The 13,332-nt window shown below is 40.9% G+C and overlaps 2 protein-coding genes across 4 annotated transcripts in view; one reads left to right on the plus strand and one right to left on the minus strand.

Moving 5' to 3' along the window:
- The window catches only part of rap1gap2a (RAP1 GTPase activating protein 2a), a 41,543-nt gene extending 31,896 nt beyond the window's left edge, over positions 1–9,647 (plus strand). For 2 of the 3 annotated variants that reach the window (XM_086215846.1, XM_086215848.1), the window contains 14 exons: positions 83–136; positions 718–801; positions 933–1,033; positions 1,969–2,098; positions 2,602–2,757; positions 3,509–3,580; positions 4,079–4,165; positions 4,262–4,402; positions 5,354–5,503; positions 5,864–5,976; positions 6,064–6,162; positions 6,341–6,467; positions 7,063–7,165; positions 7,256–9,647. In XM_086215846.1, the coding sequence (XP_086071972.1) occupies positions 83–136; positions 718–801; positions 933–1,033; positions 1,969–2,098; positions 2,602–2,757; positions 3,509–3,580; positions 4,079–4,165; positions 4,262–4,402; positions 5,354–5,503; positions 5,864–5,976; positions 6,064–6,162; positions 6,341–6,467; positions 7,063–7,165; positions 7,256–7,368 (1,530 nt within the window). In that variant the 3' untranslated portion in view covers positions 7,369–9,647. Of the gene's footprint in view, positions 1–82; positions 137–717; positions 802–932; positions 1,034–1,968; positions 2,099–2,601; positions 2,758–3,508; positions 3,581–4,078; positions 4,166–4,261; positions 4,403–5,353; positions 5,504–5,863; positions 5,977–6,063; positions 6,163–6,340; positions 6,468–7,062; positions 7,166–7,255 lie in introns of those variants that run through there. The other variant, XR_015118137.1, reaches the window with a different exon arrangement.
- On the minus strand, positions 8,951–13,052 carry LOC147254249 (uncharacterized). The gene is made up of 5 exons (XM_086215849.1): positions 12,678–13,052; positions 11,512–11,853; positions 10,846–11,076; positions 10,748–10,776; positions 8,951–10,630 (listed from the first exon to the last, which is right to left on the minus strand). Exons 1-5 carry the CDS (start codon positions 12,721–12,723, stop codon positions 10,532–10,534), a joined length of 747 nt encoding a protein of 248 aa, XP_086071975.1. The 5' UTR covers positions 12,724–13,052; the 3' UTR covers positions 8,951–10,531.
- Between the last annotated feature and the right edge of the window lie 280 nt (positions 13,053–13,332).

The raw sequence follows: 13,332 nt of genomic DNA on the forward strand, positions 1-13,332 counted from the left end.
ACATATGGGATGTAGCCAGTGCCACCATGGACACCCCCACCCCCACCCCACCCCCCCTGCTAATGCGATCTTTATTTTTCAGCTTCTGTGTGATGATGCCACAGGACTGAAGTTCAACCCAGTCTTGTACCCAAGGGTGAGTTTGACCATAGCTTGTTAATTATACATTTTTACATTGCAAGTTACCTTGTCCTGTCTACGTAACCTTCTAGAGACAAATTTGCTGATAGGGCTGATGCACGATTAAAAATAGCTCTGCTGTGACTCCGTAAAAGGTATACCAGTAATTTAAGGCCTAGGACGCTACATTTGCCGGTGTTTCCCTCCTGTCCCAGCCTTCATTAAGTTTTCAACATGGAACTTTCTCATTTTATCCCTCATAAAGCCCCCCCCCCCCAACATCTGTCCTGTTAAGTGAGAACATTATTCAAAGACGATTGATGATCCAACACGATGGATGCATTCCCTTTTCCTTTGTGCCTGGTGGAGGAGTGTGATGGAGCATGCTTTCAGCCAGTGCCTCAGGGAGGGAAACAAACCATCTGTGTCTCAGTCTGCGAGAGGCTGCGACAAGATCATTGCCCTCACTGGGGGCTGTTAGAGTTTGTCTCATGTTGGCCTTATGTAATAGGAGCCAAAAAAAACCTGCCTTGGAGAGCATGCTTTCTAAACTACAGTGAGAAGTCGAGGAGTGTCATAATTTTTCTTCATGTACAGGGATCTCAGTTGGTGGTGTCTTATGATGAACACGAGGTCAACAACACCTTCAAATTTGGTGTCATCTACCAGAAGTTTGGACAGGTAAGATTTCTATTCTCATTTTATTCAATTCCAACTCCCCTTCAGTCCTTATCTTTATCCCTGTTCTGTGCTGTTAATTCTTCTGTACTTTCTGACCCTGTATGCTTTTTTTTAACCCCTCATCTGTTCAGACATCGGAGGAAGAGTTGTTTGGGAACAATGAAGAAACTCCTGCCTTCAAGGAGTTTCTCAGTACTCTGGGAGACACCATCGAACTTCAGGATTTTAAAGGGTGAGAAGCTAGAATCCAACCAACCCCAACTCATAGAAACACTTAAGGTGATTGTGTTGGACTGTTAATGTCAGGTGGCAGCACACAGGGAGCAAAATGCCTAATGAAACTATATGCAACCCTATCGTTTCATCTCATGTTGTTAGTTTAAAAAAAAAAATTGATTTATTTAGTGACAACAGCATCTTTAAATTAATTTTACTGTTGAAAATAGTGTTTGAAATACAGTTAAGGTCTGAATAGTTCAGTTCAGGAAAAATGTTGTGTTAAAGTTGTGAAACATGTTACTCTAAATCAGCAGTGCTCGATCTCCCATCTTCTGCTGTCAATTTCAATGTTCGTTTCTACCAAAAAAAGACAGTTTGTTTTTTTTCATGTTTTGACTAAAGTACCCACCACCCATGGAGTGATGTTGTTGAGGCAGGGAATTGTGAGCCACGACACTTACACTGTGAAAAGGTCATAGTAGTGATCGCCCCAAGTATAGACCACCTCAATAAGAGAAAGGAAGGGAATAAAGTGCTTAAAAAAAGTCATATCAAACTCAAAACTAGGGGGCACTCAGACGGCAGATCCCTAGTATCTTAGTGATCGTTTCATCCAAATCCAACCACAATGTTTGGTCCTGATAACAGAGAAGCAGACAAACCAGTTTATGTGATCACGTGACCGTAGCGCAGGTATAAGAGGTTTGTCTGTGGAATGTTTTCGAGCAGAAGAGCACAATTTAAGTACATCAAGAATGTTTTCCTGCTGTTTTTGCTTCAATGTGTCATCAGGATGAACTGTGTTGTCAGACAGATTCTGGGTAATCACTGCTTGTTATGCATGATGAAAACTTGAATTTGCATAAAAAATACACGACAAGAAACGTTATCTTCTCGTTGAAGGCCGTCGGCCACAGTGAACATGATTTACCTTTGATATCGAAACAGGTTCCGTGGTGGTCTAGACGTGTCACATGGACAGACAGGGTCTGAATCTGTCTACACTGTCTTCAGACAAAGAGAGATTATGTTCCATGTGTCAACCAAGCTTCCCTTCACGGAGGGAGATGTCCAGCAGGTACCAGCCTTTCAACACTGCCTTCTTATCATTACTTCTCATGGCACCAGCTGAATGATTTAAAAATATCCATATCAGACTGGTCAGGTATGGTTATTAATAATTGCTATGACATTCTCACCTTTCTGTTTCACCTTTTTCGCCAAAGATGTATCAATGCTTCGTAAACAAATACATCACTTTTGCATTTAGTGTGCTAGAACAGTTCCTAAACACTTCAGCCCCCAACCTTCAAAATAAAGAGACTGTGGACTCAAGTCTCCCTAAGGTCATCAAAACATACACATATTTATTCAAATATAACTATGTTCTGCATTTCATAACAATTAATGCTAAAAAACAAAACTATTGATAATCGTTCTACATCTCAGAACTCATCTCACCATCCATGCTTTCAAAAACCTTGTGATAGAAGATGAATGACTTGTGCCCTTATTTTGAAAGTATCAACAAGCAACGGATTTATTAAGTGATAGGTTATGTTTGCTTTTCTGTTTCCTCAGCTTCAGAGGAAAAGACACATAGGAAATGACATCGTGGCAGCAGTGTTCCAGGAAGAGGCCACACCTTTTGTTCCAGACATGATCGCCTCCAACTTCCTGCATGCTTATGTCCTGGTGCAGGTGGAGAACCCATGTACAGAGAACACAACTTACAAGGTACTAACCTGACCAGTGTATGGACTTATTTATAGTTTTTTCAACATACAGTTCCAAAATGTACAACCTGCCACTATCCCTGGCAGCTGACGCCCCAGACATCATTAGAACATCCATCCTGCATGTCTCCAAAACTCTCCAGGTGTAAACCCGGTTCAAAGATGATCCTTTCCTAACTCTGACAACCTTTGGCTTTTGGAATTGATTTCAAGATAATATTGATGACTTACAAGCCCCTGAGAAGCCTCGCCCCAATCCTTTATCAGATCTCCAATTGCTCAATTTCCATTCGGAGTCCTGCATCCCTTCTTTTCCTGAGGTCCAGACTGAGACACAAAGCTGATTGTACCTTTGCAATCACCCATGACAACGTGGCTGAAGAAATCAAGCATCACATGAAAAAAAAAAGCAAAGCTTTTATGCTGTTTATTTTAACAACTGTATGTTCAAAATTTCATTATTTTAGGGCTTTTAGGTTGTTGTCTTTTTTTGCTCTGTTTTTATTGCATAACCCCTCAAAACTGTGCTTTGGGTTATGCATATAAAGTTATTGTCGTTATAAAAACAACAATAATAATGGGCACGCAATAAATTGTGCGCATAATGGGATGAACATTTGTACAATAAAACTGGCGATTAATCCTTCATCACTTAAAAGCTTTCCTCTGGCTCTTTTTCATCCTCTCAGCATGAAACCTGCACCCAAATAAATGCTAATGATCTGTAACCCTTATCCCCTTTATGTCCACAGGTGTCTGTTACTGCGAGGGAGGACGTCCCACCCTTTGGACCCCCGCTCCCAAACCCAGCTGTCTTCAAGAGGGTGAGATGAAGAGTCCTTTTTTTAAAAATTGAATTTCAAAATGGAGACATGAATATGATCTAGTTTGAGAAATGTGCTTTTTTTCTGGCATGCAGATGAAAAGATGTCTTCTTCTTAAAAGGCTGTCCAGTTCATAATTCCTTGAAAAACCTTGCAATATTGCTTTCACACTTGTGTTATTGAAACCTTTAAACAATCTAGGCGATAATTATAGAGCTCCAGGGGTGCTGGTGGGTGGATGCCTGCAGACAGATTTTAATGCATTAAAAAAAAAAAAAGTCTCCCTCTCCTCTTCACCTGTCATTGTGACATTAACCATAATATATGCTTGATTTGGAAAAATTGTCACAAAGAGAAAAAAGAGCTGAGAATTTGAACCAGCTTTGGATAACATGTCCAGACACACTTTTTTTCAGTGTAATAGAAGTAATCTGTGCCATTGTGATGAAGGTCCCCTCTGGGCTTGTTCATCACCTCCCTCTCACATGCTCTCTGCAGGGCCCGGAGTTTCGAGATTTCCTGCTGACAAAGCTGATCAATGCTGAAAACGCCTGCTACAAGTCTGACAAATTTGCCAAATTAGAGGTGACACACTCAAACACACGCTGAAACGCCCCAACATTCCTTCAATTGCCCATCGTTCTTTCCGACACGAGTTATGTGCGTGTGATTTCACTCCAGGGGCGAACGCGAGCTGCGCTGCTGGACAACCTCCACGATGAGCTTCACAGACAAAGCCAAGCCACGCTGGGTCTTGGCCAAACAGGTGACGAGGACAAGCTGGAGAACGGGGGACACGGTGGTCTGCTAGAATCCTTCAAGGTGAAAATGAACACTGATAAAAGTAGAAGCAACGTAGTGTCTCAGTTGTGTGACCTTTATTTAATCACCATTATAACAGAACGCCTTCTTTGATGTTGTAGGTCAACTAAATGTCACAGGTGTTAAAACATCAGAAATGCTGTTGCTGCTGCTTTTCTCTATGCTTAAATATATTGACCTTATACTTCAAGAGGGTGTGTGCGTTTGTTTGTGTGTAGGCATGTCTGTTAATATTGCATGTGTGTAAAAATGGATGCAGTCACCTCTATATTCGAACACCTTCCTCCAAACACAAGGGTATTAAAATCTTCATCATTCACGTTTCACTGATGTTGACAAACCACAACAGTGTGTATTTCCATCTGTGTATGTATGTGTGATGGTTTGGTTCTTTTACCTTTTTTTTTAAATACAGGCATTAAGGACAACTAGTTTTCAGTTCCTGGAGTCATTCCAAGGGGGCGCTGTTCTCATCGCTGCTCTGGCAGTGGCTGTGTATTATCTGTCTACATTAATGTGAATACAGCAGAAATTGCAACATAAGTAATAAACATCTTTAATATGGGGCTCTTTTTGTGTCAATGCTTTCCCAATCCTGTGAAAACATCTTTTAAATCAACCATCTTAAACTGGAAGCTTAGAGTCTATCACACACACCAGTAGTTAAAAACCGTAGTGCTTTATTGACTCATGTAACTATGAACTATAGTATAAGTTATGATAGTCATCCAGAGAACACGCTTGTATCCAGTAGGCTTCTGTTGAGGAGAGTTGCACCCTCTGGTGGTTGTTGTGTGCACCTTCTCCCGGTCGTCCACATTTGACCCTCAATAGCCTTTCTGTCCCTCCATGAATGCTTTCCCATCACCTTCTCTGCCTTCAATACACTGTTTCCCTCCCTCTGTCTCCTCCTCCTCTTTACTTGTTTTCTGTTTCCTCTCCCTCCTCCAGAGAGCCATGCGTGTCAGGAGTCACTCGATGGAGACCATGGTGGGGTCTCACCGTCACAGGAGCCCTGGTGTAGGAGGTGGGGTCCCTGCCAGCTTGAGTGGAGGGGGACTGCCACAGAGCACCAGCGAGTGTACTAAGAGCACATTCACTGTGAGTAAATGGAGGGGGGATAGGGAAGAAGGTGGTACGGAGCCCTTGAGGAAAGGGAAATGAGGAAAGGGAAAAAAATGATGGTTGAAAACTAACAATACTGAACTTTTAATTTTGCAGGATTTTGCCAAATTATTTCAGAGATTTTTGTTTAGACCATCAATTTTGTCTTTCCATGTCCCTTTCTTGGCTCTGTAGGATGGAATTTTAAACAAAAAGTTAGATTGTGTCTGTTTCTACAGGTTAGTTCATACAATGATCTTATGCCATCTGAATGGAATCATTATTTCTTCTGAATTGATTATTGAGAGTGTGTCACTTTCTAAAGGAGAAGCCTCATATTTTATGGATCATTCACAGCCTCCTGTCTTGTCAGCCAAGTCTTCCTTGAAGAGCCCGGTGAAACGACGCTCAGGGCTCTTCCCTCGCCTCCACTCCAGCACAGAAAGCCCAACGGACAAACACACTCGCAGGTTGGAGATCAGTTCTCAGACACAAGCACTTCCTATATTTTCATGCTAGTCGATGTCCTGGAAGTATTTATGTCTCTCTGTCTGCAGTGACCAAAAGCCTACAGATATCTGCCCTCTGTCCCAGGACGTGAGGTCAGAGACATCCTCCAATCCCAGTTCACCTGAGATCTGCCCCAGCAAAGAGAGGTGAGACCGGGGTTTCTGTGTGGTTATCTCAGTTCTGGCAGGCTCAAGCTGAGTAAAGCTGCTCCTTTGGTCATGATTTAAATAAGACACATTTAGAAAAAAAAAAAAGAAAAAAGAAGCAATACTTGAAAGTAGAAATTCTTCCTGACTTTTTTCAACGTGCATTTTTCTCTCTCAGGCCGTTTGTCAAGCTGAAGGAGTGCAGCGGTGGCAGCAGCAGACCGAACATCTCTCGTTCTTCATCCAGCACCAGTAGCTTCAGTAGCACCACTGGAGAGACAGAAGCTCTGGAAGAGCTGGAGACTGTGAGTACAGTAGTCAGTTCAGGAGAAGCTCACACAATAATACTATATCAACTCCCCTGCTCGGCAAAGGAGAGGAATGGAGGGACGAAAGGCACAGAGTATAGAAGTGGGAAATGCTTTTTTGGACTGTAAGTAATCAAGTAGACTACAGTTTCTTTTGTTAAAAGACTCATTCCAACAACTTAAAAACAGTAAGATATACCTCTTTTTATGAAAAAATGTAACTTGTGTAGTGTCCCTGAGGTTAACCTACATAGCTGATAAGTTGACTGCTTGTTAGTGTTGTGTGAGTAAAAATGAAATCCCTGAGCATTTTACTTGCAGTGCATTGTTATAGTTGTCATGGTGATTATGGAAGGCCAGGCTGTGACACATGACCAGAACTACATGTAAAATTAGCATTTTTTTTGTCCTCCTGGATAGGCCCTTTCGTCATATTTCTGACTTTATAAACCTTTCCACTCGACCTCCAGCTGTCCTTGCTATTAACTATTCAGAGCCTCCAGCTACAGGAATCTTTAAGTCAGCATGATACCACTTCTTCTATTTACAGAGCCTCTTCACTTCTTATGTTAACTTTCTGCACCCCCCCCAGGCCAGCCACCCCTCCATCGCTTCCTCCTCTGCCTTCAGTCCATCCCTCAGTGTCGACAACCAGGGATCAGGTACCCCCGTCATCATGTGCCGCAGTCCCACAGGTAAATGCACAGATAGTAAGGCTGTTTAAGGGGGCTCATCCTCTTGTGACCACTTCCTTCCTCACATTGCTGCCATCTATACTTGTGCAGATGGAAAAAATAAGACGTCACCAAGGTCAAGCTTGAAGTTCCGTTTTGACAAAATGAGCCACTCGTCCACAGCGGTAAGCACAGTTGTTATGTTCCGAGTAATATTTTCATAAAACGTGTTGTCGTGTTATGAAATATGTGAGCTCTTAATGAGAAGTTTTAAAGTCATTCTTCACTCCAAAAATATATTTTGCCTCTTCAGGGATATGTTTTGTTTGTTTGTTTGTTTTTTCTGCCGAGCATCTTTGTGACACCAGAATGCAGAAGGACCAGCCATGTTGTTTAGCTTGAAGCTAGTGGCAACTAAGAGCTAACAACAACGAAACTGTCTAGAAAATCAATTTACAAATTTGCAAGTGCATTGTCTGGATAATCTACGTCTTTGTGATTTCAGTACACCACTTTATGAGTACTTGAAAGGGAATATACACTTTTTGGGTGAAGTAGCAGATTAACTTCTTCTTGTTGCAATAGCAGCAAGTTTGCGGAGTCCCACAAGCAATAACAGAACGTGTTTTTGATCATTACATCTCATTGTGTCTGGAGCGCTGTGTAAAACTAGTCTCTGTGTTTTCTCTCTTTCAGTCTGAGTAGCTTTGTTGGAAAAAACACGTAAAAAAAATACTTGTTCAACAAAGGGCCAGTCACGGGCTGATGGAGCTGCAAAGGAAAGAGATAACCACCATAGCGCCATCAAGACTCATCACGGTAGAGCCACCTCCCTAAGCCAAGGATAGACTTACAAGATTACTAACTGAACCATATTCTCCCTACACATGTTAAAATAACTGACAATACTGTGAGTGTATAGTGAGGAGAAGCAGCTGAAATGTTGGTTTGGGCTTCTTTTTACCAACCTTTAGCTACAGATGTTATTCAATATTTGCCACTGTTACAAGTTGCTTCATATCAGTAGTTAAATGTTTGCATTGCAGTAAAATTTTCTGATGTGGCTTTAATCCTGCGAGGGAAGGCCGAGCTAGACTCTGCCTAAGCTGTTTCACAAGCATTAGCGAGACACTGAACGACGGTAACATAAGACTTTATCCAGCTGGCTGAATGATGAGCATCTTCATGAAATCTACTGTCAGATGTCTGGACATTTCATTTTTTGCCTTTGCCCATGGATGGTACATCTGCAGCAGAAATATAATGTAGACTCAGTCACAAATCCTTGGAGATCTCAAGTCTCCACTGTACTGTCGGATTTGTTCTTTACATTTCAACCTGCTTTTCTGGGGAACATTTTTGATTTTTCCAAAACCTTTTATGTAACTATGCTTGCTGCTGCACTGTAAGCTCAACACACGTAACAGCATTTCAGAATAACTTCAAATCACTGAACTTGTAAGCTTGGTTATTGAGAAAATAGGTGAACGGTGAGAGATGCTGCACACACATTTTGCCATAAGTTTCTTTTAGCCAAAGCTGCGTCTTACAATCTGTCAAAAGCTCCCTCTCTCTCTCGCGCTCTCTCTCTCTCTCTCTCTCTCACACAGTTGTGGGCCAATCAACTCCCACATTCACTGAAAATAGATGTTGGAAAACATTTCACCTCCTGATACCTCCCATTGAAGCTTGCTAGCTACCTGCATTTCTAAAGTCCCCAGGGTTTCACTGTACGTGAACTGATGACTTGAAAAAGGTTAACTCAACCTTCAAACCACCTTTGGCAAAAACACACTGAATGTGAACTTAGTGCTTTTTTGTAATCTTAATTTAATGCTTTGTTAGTTGTCATGATGAAATATCTTGGAGTACATTGTAAAGCACAACAGGTCTACTCTAGTTTTCAACTGTATACCGTAACATTTCGCCTTGTGCTGCACAAACTAGAGTTAGCTGTGAGTGGGAAGGAGAACAGCAAGAGGAAGTAGTTGGTGACCAAACTTGTAGGTCTTTGAAAGAAAGTTTATGTACTTTGCTTCATAGTGTTTGATGATCCGTAACATGAAATGAAAGGTGAAGCTCGCCAAAATCACAAAAACTCAGTTTGTAATTTAGGTGGGCTTTTAGAGACACGAGTTAGCTTTTTCTTCATCCTTACAGGATGTATCTTTCTGCGGAGGGAAAATAAATGTGTTCTTGTAGACCAGTGATTACCTCGAAGAAGGGAAGCAGGGATAGAAATATTCAGATGTCATTTAGTTTGTAGCAGGTATCTCCTAAACGCCCTGCAGCCTTCTCTCTGTAAATAAGCTTAATTTATTAAATGACAACTTCTTTTGCATTGATATCATGTACAAATGTAACTGCAGAGCACGCAAATTCACAAAATAACATGATGAAAAGAAATATATTAATTTAAAAGACAACTAAAATATGTATATGTATATTTCGTTATGTAATGTGCCATTGAGAATTTATTCGAAAATAAAATGTTGTATTTTGTGTCATGAATGGGTTTTCTCCTTTTTCTTCCTCTGTGATTTGGGATTGTCATTCACATTTCCACTGGAACTGAAAAAAAAGTGGTGGTCAAAGAACAAGGGTTAAGGCCACTGTCATCCCACATAAACAGAACATCTCGCTGAAACTTCAAGGAAGATTCTCCAAATTTGTCTCAAATGTTCACTAAGACTCAAAGATGAACCCTGAAGATTTGGTGGTCAAAGGTCACTGTCACCTCACATGAACTCATTACCTCAAGGACACCTAAAGACCTTTTCTCCCCCCCAAATGTAGCATAAACATCCTCTTGGACATCATTGATCATCAGAGGTCAAGGTCACTGTGGCAGGCGCACATTGAAGAGGCATAAAAGTGTGATGTAATATATCTTATTACAAAATTAAAAACAGCATATAAAAATACCTTATACTTTAATGTTATCATTTGAGAAATCTTGTTGATGCATGTTTCTCATTTTTCACAAGTGCATTTTTTTTGCTAGAAGAATGAATGTTTAATTTAGAAAAAAAATACATGGGACAACATCACAGTGCAATTTCGATTCTTTGCTTTGATAGTTGGACATAAACACGTGCACACACACACAAACATACAGTATATATACATATATATATATATATATATATGTATAAACAATAGATTCAAACGAGAGGAACCATTTTCTTCAGAGGGTTCCTTAATAAAAGGCTTTTTTACCTTTTTAGCTTCTGCTTTTTTGTCTCCTTCATGCAGAATTGGTATCCATCACATTCATAAGACGGGCTCAGCACAATATCAGTGAAATGAAATAATAGTCAGAGATGCTCCCGGGCTTGTGAGGGATCCCTCGGCTCTGTGAGTCCATGTTGAGTGTCGAATGCCTCATCAAGAAAACCTCACTGATGAATAGATAGTGGACTGCGCAGGCTCTCTTGTGACTGCCTGTTGGCTCAGTGCATTCTGTGAAATGTCTGCATATACCACCTGTGACATGATTAATGAAGGAAGGGGTCAAATGACATTCAAGGCTAAATGGAGGAAGCAGTGTAGAGGGTACTGCACATATAGAGCATCCTGTTTGCTGGCAGGATATTCACCCACCTCAGTCTTCTGCTGGGACTTGTAGGGTACTGAAAAATGCGAAAGACAGTAAATAGGAAGTTCTGATGATGACACAAACTATTTTCATAAATGAATACCTCTGTTTGAAGAAGTAGCATGTTTGTGGGGAATCGGACATCGAGGTGGAGGATTTGGAACTAGTTGTTCACTGTATTCAGCTGCTGCGTGTGTGAACTGCGCCCTGGGAGGTGGATGAGACTTTGTTCCTGAACTTAGACAACGAGCCAGTCCCAGAAAAATTAGAAGACATAGACAAGCAGAGGCACAGACCATTACCCGGTGAAGCACACTCCTCTGGGACAGAACACCTGGGAGACGACACAGAGGTGCAGAGACACAGTCCAATTTAAAAATGAGGATGAAACTGGAGCATGATTCACTGACATCAGATTACAGAGGTGCAGTTTAGCAGAGCCAGGCTATTAAGTTTCTTAGATACAGACTGTAATCAAGTGTGGTGTCAAACCTCAGGTGTATATTTTTAGTTTTTTTTTTAATATTAATAGAAAAAAAACAATCAACAAGCCTCATCATTTCTCAGCTTTGTCAGTACCAATCCTTAAGATGAAGTGCACAAGCGGTGTGGAAGCGATTTGTGTGCCCCGGTTTCATCCGAATCTTAAATGTTTAGTGTCACAGTTCAATATGTCCTTCAAAATTCCAACAATTGCTTAGTTTGCATCACAGTTACAAAAATAGATCCCCTCACAGCCATTTCAGCACCCTTCATGGATTCTACGTACCTGCTGTGACGTTCACAAACATCAGATGCCCTTGATCGCTTCGCCCCTGACCCCACAAGACCCTACATCCATAGTAACCATCATCTGTCTTTCTGAGTCTTTGAATTGTCAACAATTGCCGGGTTTGATTGGCTGATAGCGTCTCAGAGGTTATATGATACCTGCCACTGTTACTGACAACCCTCAACTGGTCATTTGAAGAATTTTTCCATATCCAGTTGCTTGTCCAGTCTCCCCCGCAGTGCTGAACCACACAGGACAGTGACAGACTGCCACCTGCTGAAGCATTAAATGTCTCACGCTTCGCTAGAACACCCCGGCTGCATTCTTCTGCCCAGCAACCTGACGACAAGATAATAGGTCATTTTTGTGCAACAAGACACTTTATGCAATGGTGACCGCTTTGAAGTCTTACTTTGGTTTAATACACTGTGTTGTGCTTATGCCTTTTTTCCTACAAATGGAGAAAGAGCCAAGGGTTGCATAAAATGTTCCCCAGCTTTGGCTAACAATAGCCACAAGTTCTGATGATATCAAAAGAAAAGCTTTAATGCAACATTGACAGTAAAGGATGTTATCAACGAGACGAAACATTTTAAGTGCATCTTTGTGTTTAGAATGTTCCTGAGACGTTGAACAAAGCGCTATCTGTCTGTTGACTTTACCAACAATTTTAGAATGTTTTCAGAAGCTTATCAGAACTTTAGCAAGAACATTTTGGTGATAAATTGAAGACTTCCAACCAGAACTATTCCCAGAACATGGTCATTTCTGGAAAAACAATGGGGAAGTGAATCTGTTTTAAAAGAAATAAACCAGAACAAACTGTCTGCATTTTATTTTGAGTCATCCTTGAACGTGTTCAGATTATTACAAAGGAACCACACAGAATCAGAAGCTGTTTAGTACCACTTGCACCCACCATATAGTGGGTGCAGAAAATCATGCTGAAATTAAATGAAATACACATGCTACTATTAGCTTGACGTAGTCCTCACCACAGCTACTGTATTTCCTCAAAGATTACTTCAGAAGCACGGCATGCTGAATTGTTTTCAGTCAGATGCAACAACACTTTTTTTTTTTTTAAGTCTGACATCAGCTTGGTTGATATGAAGAATTTGATGAAAATCTCAAAGTTACACAAACTAAATCATGTTACTCACCAGCAGCAAACATTAGGAGAAAAATAATGCCAAAAAAGTCATCCATTCCTGACTGTGACAGTCAAGGCCAAATTTCATTCCAGTCTGGTTTCACTTCCCTGTTGTAGGTAACGCTTTAAAGTTTCGACTTGTGAGAACGTCAAGATGCATATCATTTCTGGAGAACTTTCTCTCTTATCGAACTTTTTGCCAGGAGTTCATTGGCTCACTATTTCTGTCACTTTCTTTTCCTAAGTTCTGTGACTCTGTAGCCTGAATAGCATTAAGGAAGGAAATGAGCAAAAAAGCAGCTCCACCTTCTTCCATGCACAGACACACACACACACACACACACACACACAAGTGCTGACTTGTCTACTAAATTACAGGAAAGCAATAAAAGCAACAGCTTCAGGAATTTAAATATGAGCTATCCAACAGGAAACGATTCAATTTGGGGGGGAGGTGCTGTAATACAGAAACAAACAGCAGACAATAGGAACATAAAACGCTGGACTGCAAAAGAGTTTGATTCTTGTTTTGTACATGTATGAAATACTTCAACATTTATATGCAACAAAGTCTTGTCATCAACTGATATTACACACATCTGAGCCGTAAATTTTATTCTTTCTCATTTCGTCAATTTTCACCCGGCCAACTCGGGTATGATGTC

The sequence above is a fragment of the Aulostomus chinensis genome, chromosome 10 (assembly GCF_037954235.1).
Source record: "Aulostomus chinensis isolate RoL2024-O1b breed Wild chromosome 10, RoL_Achi_v1.0, whole genome shotgun sequence".
In the NCBI taxonomy this organism is placed as follows: domain Eukaryota; kingdom Metazoa; phylum Chordata; class Actinopteri; order Syngnathiformes; family Aulostomidae; genus Aulostomus; species Aulostomus chinensis.

What these genes read in the sequence shown, in the direction of transcription:
- LOC147254249 (XM_086215849.1), bottom strand. Translation starts at nt 12,723, where the DNA reads ATGGATGACTTTTTTGGCATTATTTTTCTCCTAATGTTTGCTGCTG. An exon ending in GTTTGTGAACGTCACAGCAG is followed by an intron (nt 11,077 to 11,511) that starts GTACGTAGAATC and finishes GTCGTCTCCCAG; the next exon opens with GTGTTCTGTCCCAGAGGAGT. An exon ending in TGCTACTTCTTCAAACAGAG is followed by an intron (nt 10,777 to 10,845) that starts GTATTCATTTAT and finishes CGCATTTTTCAG; the next exon opens with TACCCTACAAGTCCCAGCAG.